Raw genomic sequence first — 24,067 nt, 5'->3', positions numbered from 1 at the left:
CATGTTGAATGACCAAGTATTATGTATATGTATAGTTTTTTCATAAAAATGGGCTGCTCAGTCTGAAATGCCCGGGCCTATTTTTTGTCCCAGTCCGGGCCAGCATGTTGGCATTCGCAAGACACACTTGTCTTTGTACTCCTCACCTGGTTGCCGCCACACACGCTTGACACCATCTAAACCAAATACATTAATCTTGGTCTCATCGGACCACAGGACATGGTTCCAGCTTGTCTTCAGTTTGCGGATGTTCTTGTGCATCATCTTTAAAAGAGGCTTCCTTGTGGGACGACAGCCATGCAGACAAATTTGATGCAGTGTGCGGCTTATGGTCTGAGCACTGACAGACTGACCCCCCCACCCCTTCAACCTCTGCAGCAATGCTGGCAGCACTCATACGTCTATTTTCCAAAGACAACCTCTGGATATGACGCTGAGCACGTGCACTCAACTTCTTTGGTCGACCGCGGCGAGGCCTGTTCTGAGTGGAACCTGTCCTGTGAAACCGCTGTATGGTCTTGCCCACCGTGCTGCAGCTCAGTTTCATTTATATATATAATTTTCTGTGGATAATGCAAAGATATTTGAAAGACAATGATTTATTATGTTGAACACTGTTTCGTTTTATTTATTTTCAATGTTACTGATTTTTAAGTAAGGAATAAGGAAAAGTCTTATTTATAATACAGTAGTTGTCAGATTCAGTTCCCCAAAAAATGACAGTTGGAGTTACCCAACCCAGAAGATCCTTGCCTGTAAAACTGTGGATGGGCATGGATGAAGAAGACATATTTCTGCCCAGTGCATTGCAAAATGATGGGACAATATAATTTTTATAACCATTATAATTTGGGGGCTTGTACACCTCTGACGTTGAAGTCTCTTTTTTTTTATATATATTTTTTTATACTATGTTGACAGGGACAATGGGGTGCGGCTGTAGTTCTGAGTATGAAGATGACTGGATGGAAAACTTTGACATTTGTGAGCATTGCCATCTGCCTCGGGAGAAGTCTACGGTCAGTATCTATTCATCATACAGGTCTAGATAGTAGGGAGTCAGGAGTAAGGCTGCTGCTCATAACCAAATGCTTCTTATACTGATGGTCATATGAAATAACAAACAAAGTAAAAAATAAGTATCTCATTGCAAAGACAACTTTAAGGAATACTCCACTTCTATATATTTAAGTAAAGTGACAATTGGACTTTAATGCATTTTAATGCATGCAAATTTGTGCATGCATTCATTTTGCTACTGGAATTAGAAATTTAGACTGTTGTCCTTCTTCACCAACTGACGACTCCAACTCAAAGCACACTTCCTGTACATGTGTAGTAGCGCTCACATGAACGACAATGTAAATTGTGGCAGTCAATGAGATTTATGCCAGCTAAAAGCTGATATTTAGGACATGTCCCATTATGCTCAACTACTTTGTTACTCCTGCATCCTCATACAGCCACACAGCAAAATGCCCTAAGACCCATAACAAAAGAGGTCTGAGCCATACTTCCCAATATTCAGAAGATACAAAGCTGGACACCTCCTGGTTCCTTTCAAGCTATCCTTAAGACATACCTAGGGTCCAGGCAAGGTAATTACAGGCTAGGAGAGTAAGTGTAAGTGTGTGTGGCTATGTGTGTTATGGTGTTACCAACACACTCACTCTGTCCCATGATATGTCTTTTACCCCCTATATGCCAGAGTGGCATATAGGGGTATAGGGTATATCACGGGACAGAGTGGCATATAGGGGGGGTATAAGGCATTTTTGGAGGCAGAGTGCCATATAGGGGGTTAAAAGGCATTTATAGAGGCAGAGTGGCATACAGGGGGTTAAAAGGCATTTCTGCAGACAGAGTGGCATAAAGGGGGTTGAAAGGCATATCATGGGGCACTCTGCCTCCAGAAAAGCCTTATGCCCCCCATATAACACTAACCCCCCCTCCCGACTTACCACTGCTTCCTGATGTCTGGTGGGGGCAGCGGGTGGAGGCCGTTCATGAAATTAAAGGGGCCGGCGTGGTGCGTGCACGTCTTAAAATGGGTGGGGCGAAGAGCTGAGGTACGGCCATTGGGCGTACAGGCCAGCCCCTTTAATTTCATTAGACGCCGGCAGCCAGAAGAGGCTTTCAATCCTGTTCGCAGCCGCTCAGCGGCTGTTTTGAATGTTGGTCAAGGTAACACAATGTTACCTTGAGATAACCTATAATCTATTACTAGAATGTAATTTTCCATTCAGATGACAATGCCTATGTGACATTTTACTTCATTGAGTGTCTGGCGCAAAGGGCTTTGTCATATTATCTATTGATGATACCTGAGAACTTGTGGGCTTTGGCTACCCGAAGCCTACCCTTGCGGCAGGTGGCCAAGACTGCACACTGGGCGTTCCAGCTGATGTTCGGGGTATTGCCACCGATGTCAGTGGGCGTTCCCGCTGATATAAGTGGGCATTCTTGCCGACATCATGGGAAACACTCCCATTTAAAGGGGAAATGGGAGTGGAGCGTGTCATGACCCTGCTCCCGCGACCCAGAGGATTTGGGTTTTGACCCAGAGAACTTGGAGAGTTTTGATATGTGCAACCCATTGAGAATTATGTTACTGTGGAAGATGAACTGTGCATTTTTTTAAACACAATTAAATTTGCAAACACAGTTCCTGCTGTTAACATACGGGACAGAAGAAGGTATAGGTGGGACGGCCGGACCGAGACCCAAAATCGGGACTGTTCCGCCTAAATCGGGACAGTTGGGGGGCATGCTATTATACAGCCACATGGAGGGCTGAAAACCTATGTTCAGCTCCAGACAGCTGAGGACCAGGATGAGGAGGAGGAGGTAATGCCCAAACAGTCACCCAAAATCTCCACCACTATCAGAATGGGGAACAGCTTCATAAAAAATTATGTTCTTGGTGAGGCCCATATCCCTCCACCAAGACGGCCACTAACCCACATGACAGCTTCCTCAATAATAGGCTGCACCATAGAGGTCACCATTCGCCACCGGAAACACAACAGAAGGAATGAATCCCACACTTTTGAGTCCTCTTTCAAACTCCTGTACCTGCAAATAAAATTATCACCCCTGGGCTCACCTGCCATACGCCAGTCCCTACCAAATTTGCAGCAAGAGGTAGGGTTAGCCTGGGAGGACACATCTACCACTCAGCTACAGCTAGTTTGAGGGAAGGTCATGCTCACCAACCAAAGTGGATGTGACACGCCTAGCCACAGGTTGTCTGGTGCTCTTTAATGAAACAGGCACAAACAGACTCTTTCTAAAGTTTTTGTACTGTTTATGTTTATGCAAGGGTCACAAATCTTCTCTCTGCAGCCTTTACTGGCACTCAGTATATCTTATATTTCTGAGGAGGGTGTACAGGAAGTTGAACAATTCTAAAAAATATATTTTCCTATCACTGCATCTTGTGGTACATATTTGTTTTGGTGTTTGCTATGACCTGAACTGATATAATGCTAAGGGCTATTGAATATGATGGTGCTATATAAAACAATAAATAATAATAATAAAACATACAAATTAATTAGACTGCTTTCCAGTTACTGGGAATGGCTTTCACATAAGGAAACTGCTGTTTAATGAGCAAGATAGTATACTGTGAAACTGGTCTCTGAAAATTACATTACATTAGATTGCCCTCTATGAGTGACCAGGTAACATAGTAAGAGATGCATTCTAAAGAATGAGACTGTCTTACATATTGTAAGGCTATCCTTAAATTGAGTGAGATCGGGTAGTATACTATGGTAATGCCCTCCACTGACTGACAAATCCTGAATATCTAGCAGCAAACTACCCTCTGACATGTGAGATCTAGCAACATGCAAGTATAAGAGACAGCTTTTCAGTTGTTTGGTCTGATCTTCAGATCATAAAAGGACAGGGGCTCCAGAGACATGGATTATCTATAGTACTAGACCCCATAGTACTGTAACTTTCAATTCAGATGACAATGCCTATGTGACATTTTACTTCATTGAGTGTCTGGCGCAAAGGGCTTTGTCATATTATCTATTGATGATACCTGAGAACTTGTGGGCTTTGGCTACCAGGAGTCTACCCTTGTGGTACGTGGCCAAGACTGCACACTGGGCATTCCCGCTGATGTCTGGGGTGTTGCTACCGATGTCAGTGGGTGTTCCCGCTGATATCAGTGGGCATTCTTGCCGACATCATGGGAAACACTCCCATTTAAAGGGGAAATGGGAGTGGAGCATGTCACGACCCTGCTCCCGCGACCCAGAGGATTTGGGTTTCGAGCCGGAGAACTTGGAGAGTTCCCAGGTATGCTATTGATATGTGCAACCCATTGAGAATTATGTTACTGCGGAAGATGAACTGTGCATTTTTTTAAACACAATTAAATTTGCAAACACAGTTCATGCTGTTAACATACAGATTAATGATACTTTTTGGCTTAGGGAACACTATCATTTACTAACTAAACATTTCAGGCTCCGGATAGATGGAGAATCAGTGGAGAAAAGAAACATTTGGGCCTCAAAGACGTAGTGTCTTTTCTTATGAGGGACACTTAGGTAGATGAGAAATTGAGGCAGCCAAAAAAGTGAGCCATAAACCTGGCATTCTAAATGTAAAAAAGTCTTGAAAATCTGTTGCTAAATATACCATATGTGTATTTATGATGAATAAAAGCAAAGTGATTTTGTGGTAGCAATCAGCAAATAAATGGAATTCTGACACATTAAGGTTTTTTGAAGTTTTAGGTTTTATGTGCCTTCTACTATATAAGTATATTTCATCTGTGTTTGTCACTTATACTGTGTACCTTACAGACTTTTGATGGCTCCTTGTTTTGGCATCTTTTGTTCTCTGATATGGGTTCACTTGCTTGTTTTTGTGTCTTTCTTTATCTCTTTGAAAATTTTTTCTATACTATTCTCATATGAGTGGGCAATATAAAGCTTACATTTTTTTCCATAATTCTAAGTTGTGTTTGTCTAAATTTCAAATCTCAGTTAGTCACAGCAAGCAAACTGCCATGTCATCACCCTAAATTTCTTATATATATAAAATACATTTCCAGTCACTGAAATGACACCTGATACCTAAAAGTTGTGTACAGCATGCATTTATTTAAATATTTTGCTCCCAGTTATGCAAAACCTATTTTTGTCTAAATGGGAAGATGGATACATCAGGGCAGGGCATAACTAGATATCAAATTAGGTTCTATTTTATTGCTATATAAATGACTTAATATTTATGTGAAAAAGGAAGTGCAATGAAATGAGATGAATATCGCTTTAAATACCAGATTCAGTAAGAATGGTCCAAGGAAGGAAAATCGGTGAACCGGCGACAGGGTCATGGACAGCCAAGCCTTTTTGATGCACACGAGGGGGGGAAAAGGCTGGCCCGTGTGATCAAATCCGCAGACCAGTCAGGGTGCACATGCTGACATCTGTCCACTGCCAAAAGCGCCTACTATGGGCATGTGAGCATAAGAACTGAACCATAGAGCAATGGAAGAAGGTGGCCTGGTCTGATGGATCACGTTTTCTTTTACATCCTGTGGATAGCCAGGTACATATGCGTCACTTACCAGAGAACACATGGCGCCAGGATGCACCATGGGAAGAAGGCAAGCCAGTGGAGGCAGTGTGATGCTTTGGGAAATGTTCTACTGGGACACCTTGGGTTCTGCCATTCATGTGGATGTTACTTTGACATTTACTACCTACCTAAGCTTTGTTGTAGACCATGTACACACTTTAATGAACACGGTTTTCCCCATTGGCATTGGCCTCTTTCAGCAGGATAATGCGCCCTGCCCCAAAGCAAAATGGTTCAGGAATGATTTGAGGAACACAACAAGTTCAAGGTGTTGACTTGGCCTCCAAATTCCTCAGATTCCAATCCAATCGAGCATCTTTGGGATGTGCTGGACAAACAAGTCTGATCCATGAAGACCCCACCTCGCAACTTACAAGGATCTGCTGCTAATGTCTTGGTGCCATATACTACTGCACACCGTCAGGTATTAAGTGGAGTCCAGGGCGGTTTTGGCGGCGAAAGGGGGACCTACACTATACTAGGCAGGAGGTCATAATGTTATGGCTGATCGGTCTATATATGTTTATATATTAATAACAAAATAAATACCCAAAAGTCAATCCATCACACTTAGATGCAATTGTTTAGATATAACCTATAATGAGCAAACATCTACCTTTAAAAAAAAGTTTATAGAAAAGGGATATGAGGAGATAAAAATAAAAAAATATTAATGATTTAGCAAATACAGATTGGAAAACATATTCTAATATAAGAATGTGAAAGAACATAGTACAAAATCAAAGCAAAGAGTTACAGTTAGTTTTAATTATAACAATAAAGCAATTAAATAATAAAAAAAAATAATTAGGAAACACTGGAAAATTATGTTAAAGGGTGAAATTTTAAAGGATATAGTTCCAGATTTCCCAGATAAAGTTTTTAGAGGAGCTGCCAACTTCAAGCGAAAGTTAACTAGACATTTTACAGGGAAAAAAAAGAAGAGAATAAACAATATCTTTTTCTTATCAGAAAATCAGGTTTCTTTGGGTGCACAAATTGCAAAATGTGCAAATTGTCAAAGTCACAAAAGTTTCCATTAAAAGAATTTCCCTCCTTTTCACATAGCAAGAATTGAGTGATATGCGTATGTGTGAGCGTGATATGTCAAAGGAGAACATCACTTTCCCGTGGCCCATGACGGAGATCCAAGATTGCGAAGGCTCAATAGGCAATATATAAGACAAAAAAAACACAAAAAACGTGTGTGAGTGAGATATGTCAGAGAGCATCACTCTTCACGAGTGTACGTGGGGCACCTATCCTCTTCCGCAGTGTCCCTGCGTCTCGTTCTTATGCGTCTAGGCGTCGGTGCACTGCGAGGATTAGACAGAGACTAATCCAACACGTGTGGCGTAGGGAACCCAAGGGCGTTTGCCACCTCTGTGACGTCCTGTTGCTTTGGTGGGGAGGGAGCGGAACATCTCCTGTAGGATGGCCGCAGACGGAGGAGCATCACCCAGAGATGGTGAGTAGGGAGCTTCCTCCTAGGTTGATGTACTGGCTGGTGAAGGCGCCATATTGGGTCAGGGATGTTGTGTGTCTAGCACCACGGGGGTCTAAAAATAATTGCGGAGTGTTTGCCCCGATGACCTGGATTGTGTCTCCAGGGGTTCTTAAAGCCGTGAGGGTCTTTTCAGTCTGCCCGTGTTGGTTGCAAAGGTCTGATGGATGCGGATTATGGTGAGCAAGCTGCGGAGCTAAGAACACAAGATGCTATCTACAATCTGCAATGTAATTATGTATTTGATATATTTTATATTTTTATATTGCTGTAAATTTTAGATATAAAATTTTACCTTTAACAATATTAAAGGAATTTATTTTATATATATATTTTTACATACATAATATACAGTCGTGTGAAAAAGAGAGTGCACCCTCTTTGAATTCTATGGTTTTACAGGACATAATAACAATCATCTGTTCCTTAGCAGGTCTAAAAAATTAGGCAAATACAACCGCAGATGAACAACAACACATGACATATTACAATGTGTTATGATTTATTCAAGAAAAATAAAGCCAAAATGGAGAAGCCGTGTGTAAAAAACAAAGTACACCCTTACTATTTCCATAGGAATTAAGATGCTAAGTAGCAGACAGGTGCTGCTAATCAAATGCCCTTGATTAATAGATCATCAGCAAGTGTATAAAAGCCCAAGTTTTAGGAGTTCCCTTTCTGAAGTAATACTGCAGTTTTTTTGGACTTTTACTGCAGTATTACTGCACATTTACTGCAGTTTTACTGCATTTGTACTTCACTGTACTGCAGTTTTACTGCAGTTATTTTTGTACGGAAGTACAAATGCAATAAAGCTGCAGCACATTGAAGTACAACTGTAGGTTTACAATATAAAAAAAATAAGTGCAGTAAATGTGCAGTAACACTGCAGTACAGTGAAGTACAAATTCAGTAAAACTGCAGTAAATGTGCAGTAATACTGCAGTAAAAGTGCAGTATTGCAGTTTTGTCATGTCCAAAAAACTGCAGTATTACTTCAGAAAAACTGCAGTAATTTTTTCGTAAGGGTTTGCTGGTCTTGAGAATTCAGGTGTGTGTTAACACAATGCCAAGAAGGAAAGATATCAGCAATGATCTTAGAGAAGCAATTGTTCCTGCCCATCAGTCTGGAAAGAGGCATAGGCCCACTTCCAAACAATTTAAAGTCCATCATTCTACAGTGAGAAAGATTATTAAAAAGTGGAAAATATTCAAGACAGTCGCCAATCTTCCCAGGAATGGAAGTCCCAGCAAATTCACCCCAAGGTCAGACCGTGCAATGCTCAGAGAAATTGGAAACAACCCAAGCATTACATCTCACATGACACAAATACAATACAATTAGAAAAAGACTGAACGATTATGGTTTGTTTGGAAGGGTTGCCAGGGGAAAGCCTCTTCACTCAAAAAAGGACATGGCAGCACGGCTTAGTTTTGCAAAATTGCATCTGAACAAATAACAAGACTTCAGGAAAACTGTCCTTTGGACAGACAAGACCAAAGTTGGAATGTTTAGCCATAATGCACAGTGCCACATTTGGCAAAAACCAAACACAACATATCAGCACAAATACCTTATACCAACTTTCAAGCACGATAGCGGAAGGGTGATGATTTGGGCTTGTTTCTGCAGCCACAGGACCTGGAAACATTTGCAGTCATTGAGTCGACAATTAACTCCTATCTCTATCAAAGTATTCTAGAAATGTGAGGCCATGTGTCTGACAGCTAAAGCTCGGCTGGAATTGAGTCATGCAACAGGACAATGATCACATGCACACCAACAAATCTACAACAGAATGGCAGAGAAAGAAAATAATCAAGGTTACAATGGCCCAGTCAAAGTCCAGACCTCAACTCGATTGAAATGCTGTGACAGGACATAAGAGAGCTGTGCATATGTAAATGCCTGCAAACCTCAATGAACTGAAGCAATGTTGCAAAGAAGAGTCAGCCAAAATTCCTCTACAACAATGTTTGAGACTGATAAAGTCATAAAGAATATAATTAGTTCAAGTTATTGTTGCTAAAGGAGGTTGTTCTACAAGTTATTGAACGATTGAAGGTGTTCTAAGTTTTTTACACATGGCTTCTCTATTTTTTTTGATGAATAAATTATGACACAGTGTTATATGTCATGTGTTGTTGTTCATCGGAGCAAGCCTTCGACAGCAAGCGAAATACGTAGCGTGGAGAGGTTGTGACAATATAGACTTTTTTCTTTGTATTTATTGTTAATGCCAATGCTTTAACAATTTAATTGATTAAATAACATTTAATTCAAGAGGCCAACATTTACAAAGATGACTACACAATATTTTTGTTTTTTCTTTTGTCTCTTTTTTGGGCTACATTATATCATTTGAAAGATTTGAAGATTTGAAAAACTAAGTATTTAATGGTTGTATACATATTTGTTTAATCAGAAAAATCGCTGGAGCACATTTATGGCACATTTTATTTATTTGGTTTGACCACAGAGCTTAAAGACTACTATGTGAAACTAATCAATCATGACATTACATATTGAATACTATAATGAATCTCAGTAGTCAGCTTTACTGTCTAACACAGAAAATTCATCATTATCCAAATCTTCTCTCCAGAGATGAAAACTACTAAGTGGACTAATTCTAACACAAGCAATGGATAGAATATAAACTATGGAACCTGATCAATATGTTTACAGTTGCTGTTTTCTCATTTACAGCTCCTCAATAATTATGAAACACAGGACCCATTGGTTTCATACATGAGCCAAAATCCTCCAAGATCCCCGCTGCATGGTAAGATATCTGACTAAATGAAGGCTCACATATTAATCTGTTTAAGAACAAAACACAATTAGTGTAAATTGTTTTGGCAGGAATGAGGATCCCAGGATACAGATAAGTAAAGTGCTCTCATTGGAGTTGTTGACCAACAACCATATCCTCCTCAGGGCAGTTAAGCTCCCAGGTTTGTGTAGCCACTGGACCTCAAAGATCCAAAAGGAACACTGGAACCTAACAGCCAGAAAGAGGCTCGGACAGGGTCATAGGAGTTGACCCTCAATGTAACTGTTGCAGATACTGCCTAATATAAATACTGCCTAATAAATTTATCCTAGCCAGGTGTGTTGACAGACTATAGGTAACATAAGGTGAAAGGCACACAGAGATGCATGAATTGCTCAGAAGACTAGTGGGTGAGAGCCAGGATTAAACTGAAACAAGTGCAGTTTTTTAAGAATATTGAAAGTAGAGTCTACGAAGAGTGTTACAATGTCTTGATTGGGCTGGGAAAAGAATTTTCCGGTGTAGTTTAAATGAAAGATAATTTAAATTAGAAATATATTATATTAAATATATAAGTAAATGATGTATTATGTCAGCCACCTTGTTTTTGAATATATATCTGAAAAAAATGTGTAGTAAGTGGTTGCAAATGAACATAAAATGTTGTATGTCTCGCAGACAACCAAGTTGTGGCCCTGTACAAATATGAGCCAGTCCATGATGGAGATCTTGGATTTGAAGCTGGAGAGATAATGCGTGTACTGGAGACGTAAGTCTGATAAAACTGAAACATACATCTTACGCTACACATATATATTGTAATAGCTCTCCAATAAAGATATCTAAAATAAAATTGACTATTCATTTAATTTAGTTTTATTTATTTACCTCCTCTGAGGTCACATTTATGAAAAATGGATTGCATGTTCAAAGGCAGAAAAAGTAGAGAATTAATGTATATTATTTTGATAATTTAGTTGAATTCAACATACATTAAATGGACAGTTTACTGTCTCTTGTAGCCCCACTAAAGAAGAATGTTTATTAATATACTCTGTGAATGTTTTTATAAAACAAAAAAACCCACTTACCTAAGGTAGAAGCTACAGCCCTGTTGTTACCCTCCTTCTCTCTGATCTGACAATTCTTGCACTTGATTGACTGCTTCAAACATCCAATCAGTGCTCCCACGGAAATTAATGGGAGCTACTTCCATGAATGAGCACATGGAACTCCAGCACTGCCATCAGGGAAGGCAGGGACTACAGGTGCACGGCAACCAGCTGCCTGATAACTGAAGCACCCATATGGACATGAACCTGTGGTGGTAGAGACACTGGTGTAAGGGAGGCCCCTGTGGCCCCTTACATCAGATCCACCAAACTGCCCCACCAGGCATACTGAGCTGCTTCCTCAGACCCAACACAATGAGCCAGAGTGCTGGGATATGATGTCATTCTCTAGCGTTCACAAAAAAACCTTGAAAGGGCAAAAAAGCTTGCACCGGCCTATTCCCTTCCTGAGCCGACAAAGGTTTGTTGTGTGTATGCAAGTGTAAATAAGTATGTTACTGTGTGTAAGTATGTTAGTGTGTGTACTGTATGTGTGTATGTTTGTGTATGTGTGTGTTAATACGTGTGTGTAAGTAAGTTATTGTATGTGCATGTATGTTAGTGTGTGTGTAGGAAAAGCTTCAGTGTCATCTTGCAGAAGAGCCTGGCATTTTTTGTTACGTCACTGAGTAGAGAGGCAGCTGCATGGCAGTTGGCACAGTGAGTGCCAGCTGCATGGGAGACAGTGAGGTAAAAGGAGGAAAGGGAGTAGAGTCTCTGTAGTGTAATAGTATTAGAGTCAGTATGTGTATGTGAATAAGAGCGTGATGCATGTACATAAGAGTATTAAATATTACTCCATGGCAGTAGTGTGAGTGTGTATATCATCATGTTGTGTTAGACTCATTATGGTGTTAGCATCCCTGTACATCAGTGCATGGTGTTAGTGTGTGTTACTGTAATGTCTTAGTGTTTGTGAACATATGAGGTTAGCATGTATGTGTCTGTTACTATATGGTGTGATGATATGTTAGTATACGGTGTTAGCATTAGTGTGTGTGTGTCAGCGGATGGTGTTGAAGTGTCAGGGATGAGAATAGGCTTAGTGGCTGGGAGAGGGAAAAAAGCAGGAGAAGTGTGTGTATGAAAGTATACGGTGTTAGAGGGCCCTGAAGAAATACTGCACCCAGGTGCAACTAACTCTAGACTTACCCCTGTTTTCATACGGTGTGCCTATGGGTAGATCGTAAGGCAGAGTGATGGGTGGCGTGTGGGTGGAGCAATGGGTGTAATTGTGGGATGGACATGAAGGCATGAAGCATGACTAAGCAGTCCAGCACTTTAAATGTGTCTGCCAGCTGGATAAATGTGGCTGCATCTTTTTTAATACTCATGTACTATGTACTACTGCATGTATCCAGCTGGCGAACGCACATTGCAGGGCCAGATCTGCCACTAGCAACCCTACTTGCCCATTTGGTCAGATGGACTATATAGGACTGTTGGTGTTGTGAAGTTCAAGTTTCACTGTGTATCTTCATGCACTCAAGTGTACCTTCACTGCATCTCTAAGGGCTCTAGGGGCATAATACAATCACATTCTTTCTTCAGATAATATTGTTAAAATGTAATGGGCTGTTTTGATAAGAAGCTATGGCAGTTTTTTGAGATCTAAAATGTTAAAACTTACTTGTCTGACATTTGTAGATTTGGAGAGTGGTGGAAAGCTCAGTCACTTCGGACAGGACAAGTGGGACTTGTACCTTATAATTTTGTGGCAGCCGTAAATGGCTTAGAGACTGAACTGTAAGTATCTATATGTATAGTTTAAGAGCAAAAAAATACTGTATTATATATTTGCAGATAATGTGATTAGATCTTAGTGTGGTGGAATGTCTAGTTTGAGACATTAGCTAACAATCAGTCCTCAAGCTATGGTTAGACTACTGTTTCATTTTTAATGAAGAATTCAGTGCTTTCAAGTTTTGTATTCACACCTGTCCCATTTCTTCAATAGTAAGCCACCTCTTAACCTCATGTCTTGGGCCAACTGGTGACTATATAGGTGGCAAGTGTGAACTGAACCATTTTGGACCATTTCTACATATATCCTTATGATTTATGCCTGTATGTGACCTCAAAAACCTTTAATAATGTTCTATGTTTTTTTTTACGAAATTCTTCCGATTAATTAACAACAGCTGCATTCCAATTCTGAGTAATTGTGGAGACGATTATTGGGGTGTATACACTAAAGGAAAAGTTTGCAGACGAGCTGTGGTTTGTAATCCCCATTACTGGCAAGTTTCTTCAGGAAGGTGGGCTGAACTGGCCTTGTATAACGCATAATTCAATTGTGCATAGAACATTCTCATTGATTAAACTATTCATAATATCAGCAACAGAAGCTCACTAGGGTAAATTCACAATTGTATGTACCGAATAAGGCGAGAATCTTTGTGGAGGCATTTTTGAAGTCTCCGAACCCTGCATTGGGCAGGTAGACTTGCAACTTTCTGCTTGTAGGCTGCTGTCTGCTACAGTTCTAGTTCTATGCTTGGGCATCATCTGCCTACAAGGTAGAAAACTGGAACAATATCAAGTGGCAGACAACAGGAGCTGAGATGCAAACTGGTAAATGACAGGAGACTGAGCTACACAGCATTGGGCAGGTAGACTTGCAACTTTCTGCTTGTAGGCTGCTGTCTGCTACAGTTCTAGTTCTATGCTTGGGCACCATCTGCCTACAAGGTAGAAAACTGGAACAATATCAAGTGGCAGACAACAGGAGCTGAGATGCAAACTGGTAAATGACAGGAGACTGAGCTACACAGCAGAGGACTGTCATGAAAATAATGGTCATACATGAGGATAAGGCAGTGGTATAAAAAAAATACACAGATTCAATTATAGGATTAAAGAGGATCCAAACAAGGTACCGAAGGAGTAAGAAGTAAATGTAAACCAGAGCCAATAACCAGAATACAATAGCAACACGGGTTATGCAGATATGTCTTAGCCCCAATAATTAAAGGTCCTTGATTAGATCAGCCACAGATGGGTTAGGAAACAATAAGGATGTCAGGACCATGGGCATAGAGTCCAGAGTCACTTGAGCACCCTAGTAGTGACAAGGCATCATCTCCCATATTCACTGGTTCACTGGTGAATCTCTCCAACTAGCCCATTTACACTATAGTCTGTGCCAGATTGGTGCAGCCTCCATATACTGCATTTAATGGCACTGCACTCCTTTAAGACACTGAGCATCAGGATATGACATCTCAGCACTACATAGTGAAGATTCAAAGCAACTAACACTTTTTGTCCGTTCTCAGATGGTTCTTTAAAGATCTTGGTCGTAAAGATGCAGAGAGGCAGCTTCTAGCACCTGGAAACCAACAAGGTTCTTTCCTTGTACGAGAAAGTGAAACCAATAAAGGTAGTGCAAAAGATTTTTTTTTGCTGGTTTATTAAAAAGCAGTCTCACAGTTTTATTTTACCTTCAATTCCATCCTGCGCATGTGCAAAAGTTGTTACTTCAAGTACTTATGTTTTTCTACTTTAACTTCCATGTCTAAAATAAATCTGTTTTCCTTTAGTTTTATTTCAATTTCTTCTTGCTGTTTGCTCCCAGGTTCCTACTCACTGTCAGTGAGAGACATGGATCAAAATCAAGGAGAAGTAGTAAAGCATTACAAGATTCGTAACCTGGACAGCGGTGGATTTTACATTTCTCCACGGAAAACTTTCCTCAACCTTAATGACCTGGTGCAACATTATACACGTGAGAATGGGGGCAAAAGCAGCAAATACCTGTGCCAAATGAATAGATCTCTGTTTGCATTTAAGGCTCATGTCTCTAACATAGTTGTGTGTTTAATTCAATTTTTGGCATATCTTTATATGCCATAATATATAATAACATTTTTATAGCAAGTATCAAATAACTAAGGCATTTTGTAGAGAAAAGAGTTTTGATGCAAATGTTTATGTTTTTTTCTCTTTTGGTCCAGTAAACTTCAACATAATGTAGGTAGCAGACATCTATGTAAAAAAACAAAACAGTACAGTTGATGTTACTTGATATACAACAGACAGATTTAGTAGTTTGGACTACATTTTTGAATGTACACAACTCTCCTCCCAGCTATTTCTACAATTGATCACTAAACATATCTAGGACCATTCTTAGGAACTAAGAGATCTACAGTACAAGATACCATGTAAACCCTTATTAAGAAGGAGCCTCTTATGGAATCAAGTCCAAAAAATTTAAACTTGGTGATGCGCTGTATTTTCTCCCAGATTTTCCCAATGTGAGAATATATTGGTCCTTTCTCAGGTAACCTGGATGGATTGTGCACTCTCTTGAAAGAGCCATGCCAAACCCAACGCCCACAAAAACCCTGGTGGGCGGATGAATGGGAAATTCCACGCCACAACCTACAACTGGTTAAGAAGCTTGGGGCTGGACAGTTTGGAGAGGTATGGATGGGTGAGTACTCTCTTTGTATATGTGTTTGTTATTTGCCTTATATATGTCAGATGGGTTGGAAGCAGACTTACAGGGCCCTTCCTAGGTAAAAATGAGTCCAGTTTATAATAGCGTAAAAAGCTAATTATTTGTTGTGCTACCAATCAGGTCGCTGAGGGAGCCTTTGGGTAATCCTTTTGTTTGCAGAACATGTTAAGGAGGGACGTTGAGATGGGCTATCCAGCTGTTACTCTACCAACAAAATACATAGCTAGGTCCCTGTGAGAAACTTTCTTGACTAACACATAAACCCATAAATCAAAAGGGAGAATTCAGAACCCGTTCAGCTCCAGCTCATGCTCTTAGCCTTATGATGATTTGTGGCCTATTAGGAGTGGGGCTTAAGCCCACAATAACTGTCATGGGTAAGTCTCCACTTTCTGCTGCTAAATGCTATACAGAATTGGAGACAACATCTCTACCTTTGATGTATAAAATTGGTGCACGCCCTATTTGTTCAGTAGTTAGCAGGAAATAAGTCTCTGTGGTTTAAGTGATTCATGTTTAACCTATCTGCATGTCATGGTAGAAAGCCGTAGAAAGTGGAAAAAGTTGAAATATCAATCCTGATTAATATGTTGCTGTAAACTTGGTTTTCAGAAACTAAGAATTGGTTGAAACAAATGAAAGCTCGTACTATGTGCGTTCAAGAACACAAAACACTTGAGCCTCCATACCACGGGATGAAATGTTCTTTATAGCAAACCAGCATCAGTTAGAATATAAACTTGAATAGTGCTACATGTCAGGAGTTTATTTAGTGGTCTTCTTAGCCATCTGTTTTTGCTTAGGTAACAGGTTGTATCAAATAAAATACATCTTACAGTGTAACACCATTTGGTTAATCTTCTACTAAATGCAGCACTACAGTGGTAGCAGTAATGTGTGATGTCTTAGTTCTGCTCTTCAACACATTATGGTAACCACTTGTAATTTGCGAGGTGAGATATGTGTATCTTAGGTAGTTCAGAACCTCTTGCCACTGGTGCCAATAGGTGCAATAACCTTTCCTTTGGAGACCAAAGCCCAGTATTGTTTTTTTCTGTAGTGGATGCTCCCTGGTCTTCCAGAGATGCATCTGTAGTTTTTGTGACACTGAAGGGCCTGGCTTTAAAAGGGGTCGAGGAGGTGGGATGGCAGAATGTATCAAAAATTTGGAAAGACCAGGCTTTGGAACTTCTTCCATTGTTTGTCTGCATTTCCCAAATGTTTTTGCTATGCCCCCAAAGGATTCTCTTTTATATTGTCCTTTAAATCCTCCCATTTTGGGGGGGTTAGAGTCATTGGTACTGTGTCTAAGATAAAACGTAGGTAAGTAATGGAGCTTTCAGTCGGTAATATTGATTTTTGTTTATGACATAGCCTTCTTTCTTAGAAGAGAAAGATAAAATATCCTCAGCAGGAATTATTCTCTTTGGAGACTTTTATAATGCAGTCTATTGGGACTTTCTAATAAGTTCTATAGACTCTGTGGCAGCTACAGAAACGGAATAGTTAATCTATGCTGCCATATGTGTTCTGAGGTGATTTGGATTACATACATTAAGTTCAGGGAACCTGATCATATGACCACTTTTTGAATTGCGCTCTCTTGCTGCACACGCAGCGTTCGGGTAGCACTTACACTCTGGATGCTGCCGCTTAACCCATCAGCTGTTGCTAGGTGGCTAGCATCCCAAGAAACAAACATGGAACCAAATTAGGGTACCTTGTGACAGGATGATCACAAACAATCAAAATAAAATCATAGCTCTTTTGAGCACTAACTAAACAGTTGGGATGGCTATACCAATAAAATAAATAAATGTTTTTTTTCCCCAAAAATGAGTAAAATGTGTATTTGATTACAGCCCATGTAGGTTATGTAATATTCTTGGTGCTACATATATATCATTCACTACCATTCCTGGGATTTTATCACAATACCTTTAATTTTAATGAGAATTTTCTTCCATACACAAGGCAACCTACTGCCATGTGGGCTTTGGAAATGCTGAGGAGGCAGTGTTAGTTGGCTCAGTATCAGGCTAGGAACTAATTGGCCTTGACTTGGCTCAAGTAATATGGTCAGCTAACACACCTCTATAATGCTTCTAAATAATGATGTCTAAATTATCTGTGATGCATAATATGTGGTACAATGTTGAGAGTGCAATGACACAAATGTGCATCTTGAGAGTTTACTGGATACATCACTATTTGTCTTTCTTCCTCTGTAATATCAGCATGTCACAAGTATACAGGTGACAAATCTTTCCCAGTTCAATGCTTTTTCATTATGTCTTGTGAAGGATTTTACAATGGGCACACCAGGGTTGCTATAAAGAGCCTGAAAACAGGCACAATGTCCACCTCTGATTTCCTGGAAGAGGCCAACCTGATGAAGCAGCTACAGCATTCAAGGCTGGTCCGTCTACATGCTGTGGTAACCCAGGAGCCCATATATATTGTGACTGAGTACATGGAAAATGGTGAGCGGCAAGTCTATTCTAGCACAGAGGTTCTCACAATGTAGCCATAATTTTTACTCACACATACAAACACTGATGCAGCATATCCACACATGTACCTCATTACATACTTGCACACTGTCATGCTACACCTTTGTTACTCAAGCTTACAAACCGTACTGCATATAAAGCCTAAGATGTGGGCCACCTCTCTAAGTCCAGATAGAATCTCTCCACAGATCTCTTCTATTACTGCCACAAATAAGAGCTCAACGTAATAGATGCATCTGTTTTGCATGATTATTGCTGTGCAGCCTGTTGTAGTATACTTGCCTTTTCTTCTGGAACTCCACATAGTACCAGAATAAGGGTGCTTAGGCTGATGGTTGCACTTGGGAGACACTAGAGATGCAATTTGAGTTTGCTAACCATGAATAAAAATATTATATTGTCATGTCCATTAGTAATCTGCTAACGTGCATGATATTCCTCCATGTTACAGGGAGCTTGGTGGATTACTTGAAGACCTCTGAAGGGTTTAAACTAACCATATATAAACTTATAGACATGTCTGCTCAGGTACGAACTGTGAGATTGGTGGTAAAATATATATATGAGTCTTGTAACTTAAAGAACAGAACAAGAACAGGAGAAACTAGACCATATATGGGATGTGTGTCTGTGATAATTTATGCAATGGTATACCGTATATATAGCCTTAAAAATCACATTTGTTACTGAAGAAGTCACAGTATAGTGGGTTTATTCAAATAACTGTAGGTTAGATGCTGTCAGATTAAATAAGTACCATGCATTATTTTTGCTAAGTTGGCCCAGTGTGAAATGTTAATGCAATAAAATGATGTTCAAAGAGTTAACTATGCATTACATGATGCCAATGCACAGGGGATGGCTGGATAGCCCCCTCGACTCCCCAGTAACTAACATATTTAATGGCACGCATACTTACACACACACCCTTGTGCTTACACTAACACACACAAATGCTTAAAAACATAAACTCATGCTAACACACCTACACATACACACTCATGCTAACACACACTTCATCTAACACACCCTTATACATCCTAACACACATGTATACCTATGTACTCATGCTAACATACAGGGCCCCCATCAGGGGGTACACCTGGTACGAGGCGCAGGGTTGCAAACAGCACCAATAGCCAGTAGAGACACTGGGATACACGCGTCCCCTATGGGCCCTAACACCAGCCCACCAACCCCCTCCCACGCACCAGGGCATACCGCTAAGCCAGTGCAGCAGGCCACGCTTCCTTAGGACCAACACGCTGAGTCAAATTGCCAAGACATGACATCATCAGACATAGCGTGTAGGTACCTTGAAGGAGCATAAATGCTGGCACGGGCCTACCCCCTCCTGATCCAACAAAGGAAGGTTGTGTGTAAATAAGTATGTTACCGTGTGTGCGTATGTGTGTGTGCACGCATGTTAGTCCTTGTGATCTCTTTTTTAAGAGCCCCCCACCCACTGGCCAGCCTGCCAATGCCAACTTACAAGGGAAACAGACAAGGTTTACTCCTGCATAGTTAAATGGGTAAACTCAACTCATGGTTTAATGAACCAGCTGCTATGTATAAATATTAATTGTATTAAGCATACATTCTTAAGGGCCATCGTGGTCTCCCTACCCACTGGCCAGCCTGCCAATGCCAACTTACAAGGGAAACAGACAAGGTTTACTCCTGCATAGTTAAATGGGTAAACTCAACTCATGGTTTAGTGAACCAGCTGCTATGTATAAATATTAATTGTATTAAGCATACATTCTTAAGGGCCATCGTGGTCTCCTTATAAAAGAAATGTCTTATTTCACAGCCAGTAACTAAACCTAAAGTTTAGTGAGTCATATCATAGTGAGTCACGTCATAGGTTATCTATAAAATCTGATGTACCATTTTTGAATATTGGTTTTTTTTTGTTTATTGTTTAAAAACCATTTATACATAAAAAAATAGAACCTCCCTTTAAACATCTCCCCCAAATATTAAATATAGATTTTTTTTAGCTTCCCTCTAATTTCCTGACATTTTCTTTTTGGTACTTTCTTAATTTCGTTCTATTGTCTCTCTCTCTTTAATTATGCTGTCCAGGTGGCAGAAGGCATGGCATTCTTGGAGCGTAAGAATTACATTCATCGTGACCTGCGAGCAGCAAACATCCTTGTGTCAGAGTCTCTATGTTGCAAAATAGCAGATTTTGGTCTAGCGCGGTTGATCCAGAATGATACATACACAGCTAAAGAAGGTACATTTTGAGTTCTGTTGTTATAACAGTTTAGGAGCATACCTTGCGATCCTGGTACTTTAAGACCAGCTGATGCTGAGTGGGGCCAGCAGCTGGATAAGTTTTAATGCTCACACACCGTGCAGCCAGGTATATTTAGCTGCTGGCCGCATGTGCCAGCACCTGATCTGCAGTTGGTGTATTGTTTAATAATTAAAATACATAATTTATAGTAGATTTATAAAACAACAATAAAAGAGATGTCTTATGTGTTTCAAATATGATTAAGTACTACTGGGTGTTTTTTTATCTCATCTATATGCATGTAAAGGCACTTTTATTATCTTATTACACTTGCATTTTGCCACACAAATTATTATTATTTATTGATTTATAGCGCGCCATCATAGCCCACAGCACTGTACAATGGAACAGATGTGCTAATAAAGCCTTTGTACTTTCTATTCATGCATCCAGTCTCTTTATCCAATACATATTCTCATACCCTTACCTTGCATTCCCTTCATTCACAGATTTGTTCAAACAGGGGTTTGGTAGAAATACTGGTATGATAATAAACAGTATTTAAATCTATTTTTGGTTTAAATTAACAGACATATTTTTTTACCTAGTTGTTCCTTCTTATTGAATCTAATATGCTCCATCGCCTGTCATTATTACACAGTGTGTGAAGTCAGAGTTATTAAGTGTTTTATCTATGTTAGCTATGTTGAATTAGACAGTCTGGAGAAGATGAACAACAGTATAAAAACAATGTTTGTAATGATCATTTAAGGTTTCTAAAATCTATGTACAATAAAGTTTCAGATGTAATATCAGTCAGTCAAGCACACTGAAAAGCAATGGCCATTGGGAACTACAATGTACAATAATGATATTATAACAATTACAGGAGCCAAATTCCCTATTAAATGGACAGCCCCAGAAGCTATAAATTATGGAAAGTTTACCATCAAATCAGATGTGTGGTCATTTGGTGTTTTGCTAACTGAAATTGTAACCTACGGACGCATCCCATACCCAGGTGAGTTGATCAAATTAAAGATTGACAAAAAAACATCTTACTTGTTTTACTCTTTGTAGAGTTTACCCTTATGATTTTATTATAAAGAATACTATTTGAATGCTGCGGTAGTTTGTTATACAATTGCACTTGAAAAATGCAAGTTGAGATTTCCTGGTCACAACGATGTTGTAATAATGTGTCTGGCACAGGGGGTAATACTTGCAGATTGGTGCCATGCGACTGAGGCATCTGTGCCAGGGGTGCAGAATGTCATCCTAAAGTCACCAATGTGTGGAAGTAGGTCAAGCTTCTCTCAGCAGGAACAACACAACCCCCTCTGTAGAGGGCGCATATGGGAGGTCTATTTCTATAGTTTTCAACATGTAAAAAAAAAAACAAGAACATGGTGTGTGTGTGGTGGGCAACAGAGAGGCATCCTGTCTGAGGTACTATTTAGTCTGGCTCTAATGAGGCCGGTAGCCAGTTGGATACCCCTGCAGGGAAAAGGCTGTACTATATTTTACAGTAAAGCATTGCATTGCTGACTTCTCACTAACAGGCACATTGTAATAGTGTTACCACAGAGCATTGTTACACTTAAAGGGAATGGGAAGCAGACAGCAGGAATACAATTTAACTGGTATATTGCATCTAATGTTTGCATTTCACCTAAACACCAGCCTCTGCCTTTTCAAGCTGTTCCTGTGCGTAGTTAACCTCTAATCCTTAAGTGCAAAACCATATGTTTGAAGTTAACATCTTCAATGCTATCCTTCCCTTATCAGGTATGACTAATCCTGAAGTAATAGATCACCTTGAACGAGGATATCGCATGCCACAGCCAGAAAACTGTCCTAGTGATCTGTATGATTTGATGCTTCGCTGTTGGAAGGAAACTCCTGAGGAGAGGCCGACATTTGATTTCCTCCGCTCCTTGCTGGAAGACTTCTTCACAGCTACAGAAAGCCAGTATCAGAGCCAACCCTGAGCAGAGGCGACCACTGGCATCATAATCACATAATTGGACAGATATAGTTAGTAGCAAGCACAAGCATGACAAAACTCCACATGAAATGAAACCTAGATATATTATTAGAGATAGGCTGATATGAGCACTTCTGATGCCACATGGCTATGGCAAAACAATGCTTCATGTAAAACAAGTGTCTGTCTTATGGCAATTCCTTTTCTATATATGTTGGAAAATGCAACTGACATTCCACTATGCTGTAAATAAAGAGGGCTAAGCCCATACTGACCATGTTTTCATGTACTGTCACTTTCATTTATTCAACCCTGAAGTCATCTGATTCCTCTCAATAACAACTGAAAATAAAAGACAATGGCTGTTTTAACATTTCTGGGGTGTGCTTTCATTTTCTTCTTTCTCGTTTACTGTACACACACAAGTTATATATTTTTTTTTTTCACATGGCATTATTTTGATTGTATCATATAATTTACTGTAAAAAGTATGACATATTAGAAAAAAGGAAGTTTTCTGTGTGTGCAATCTTGAAAAATCTTTTACTCATCTATAAAAGCTAATTAAAAAAAACTGCTAAATAGCCTCTACTATTTGTCCTGAGTTTAGAAATACCCAGTGTTTCTATGGTTTTTTTGCAAGTTATAGAGCAATAAGTACAAGTAGCTTTTTGCTATTTCAAAATATTTTCCAAATCTGGTTATTCAGCCTCCATATGCTATTTGGGAGATCTTTGAAGCTGGCCAATAGAATTTGCCCCATTAAACCATATAGTTTTGAAAATGCTAATATTTTAACTCTTTCCATGCATACAGTGACACCACCCATGCATTTGGGGCATGTGCAATTCAGTTTTTCAATCTCTAAAGTCAGACAATTCAATTTATCCCATAAAAACAAACAAATATTTCAAATACTGGTATTTTAACTCTTTCCAGACATTAATTCTACTACAAGCGGTAGTCAAAATAGTAGTAAGATGTTTGTGTCTTTTTTTCCACATACATTGTACTTTTGGTATGAATTTGCCGCTCCAGGTATATGTCAATGTCAAACAACACCCCAATATGTGTTCAGCAACATCTCCTGAGTACCCCCATGCATGGGTTTTCATATTGAAAATTATGCCCACATATCCTTTTTGGGAGGCAAAATCTCTTGCAGTGGCGCTTGTGACGGTAATCGCCTGAGGGCAAAATCCCCTCGTTTGCACTGCCATCCTCTACCCTGATTGGACACCCAGATTGCACACATGAAGACTTGCCCTAGTACCCAGATTACACCCACATGACTTGCCCTAGTACCCAGATTACATCCACATGACTTGCCCTATCACATTATATTCATTATACGCCCTTTAGGCCCAAAACAGTAACAGTAATTACTGTTACAAACGCCTGCCCAAAAACACATACATATGCGTGCATTGCCATGCTTGCCCCACACATAAACATCCTGGCTTACACTTGTCCTTGCATGCACACACTTGTTTGCAATTAAACACTTTGTAAACACTCTCCCCTTCCTCACAATTTCTACTATATCTCACTATCTCTCCCTTTTCTCATTATACCCCTTCATCTCTTTGATCCTCCCCTTCCAATGATATCTCTCATTTCTCTTTATTTTCCCCTTTCTCTTTATCTCTCGCATTTCTCTTAATTTCTCTTGTTTCTCGGTATCGCTCCCTTTTTCGTCTTTATTTCTCTTCTCTTTATTTTTCCTCCTCTTTCCCTCTCTTTTCTCTCCTTTCATTTTATCGCTCCTCCTCTTTACCTTTTTTCATTTCTCTCCTTCTCTATCACTTTTATCTCTCTCCTCTTTTTCTTTGACCACCCTTTCTCATTATCTCT

The 24,067-nt window shown here is 39.8% G+C and overlaps 1 protein-coding gene across 5 annotated transcripts; it reads left to right on the top strand.

The window, feature by feature from the left end:
* The first annotated feature begins 926 nt into the window (after window positions 1-926).
* Window positions 927-22,217, top strand: LOC149301063 (proto-oncogene tyrosine-protein kinase LCK-like). Of its 5 annotated transcripts, none has more exons than XM_089484658.1 (13): window positions 927-1,012; window positions 7,233-7,257; window positions 9,825-9,900; window positions 10,570-10,660; window positions 12,651-12,749; window positions 14,282-14,385; window positions 14,581-14,730; window positions 15,289-15,441; window positions 17,772-17,951; window positions 18,433-18,509; window positions 20,070-20,223; window positions 21,116-21,247; window positions 22,015-22,217. In XM_089484658.1, exons 1-13 carry the CDS (start codon window positions 927-929, stop codon window positions 22,215-22,217), a joined length of 1,530 nt encoding a protein of 509 aa, XP_089340784.1. The 5 variants fall into 5 exon arrangements, with proteins under 5 accessions (XP_089340784.1, XP_089340786.1, XP_089340785.1 ...); XM_089484660.1 differs by lacking the exon at window positions 7,233-7,257 and adding an exon at window positions 6,362-6,372 and having other exon boundaries at window positions 927-1,023; XM_089484659.1 differs by lacking the exon at window positions 7,233-7,257 and adding an exon at window positions 1,540-1,553 and having other exon boundaries at window positions 927-1,023.
* Window positions 22,218-24,067: the final 1,850 nt, after the last annotated feature.

The sequence above is a fragment of the Sceloporus occidentalis genome, unplaced genomic scaffold, assembly GCF_023333645.1.
Source record: "Sceloporus occidentalis isolate IW3139 unplaced genomic scaffold, rSceOcc1.0.p SCAF_22, whole genome shotgun sequence".
NCBI lineage: Eukaryota > Metazoa > Chordata > Lepidosauria > Squamata > Phrynosomatidae > Sceloporus > Sceloporus occidentalis.
Note: the sequence above shows the minus strand (reverse complement) of the source record. Positions and strands in the feature narration are given on the sequence as shown.

Bases quoted from the DNA above. Each gene is read 5' to 3' on its own strand.
- LOC149301063 (XM_089484658.1), top strand. From the start codon at position 927: ATGGGGTGCGGCTGTAGTTCTGAGTATGAAGATGACTGGATGGAAAAC. The intron at 7,258-9,824 runs GTGTTGGTTGCA...TCTCATTTACAG, and splicing joins AGGGTCTTTTCAGTCTGCCC to CTCCTCAATAATTATGAAAC. The intron at 12,750-14,281 runs GTAAGTATCTAT...GTCCGTTCTCAG, and splicing joins AATGGCTTAGAGACTGAACT to ATGGTTCTTTAAAGATCTTG.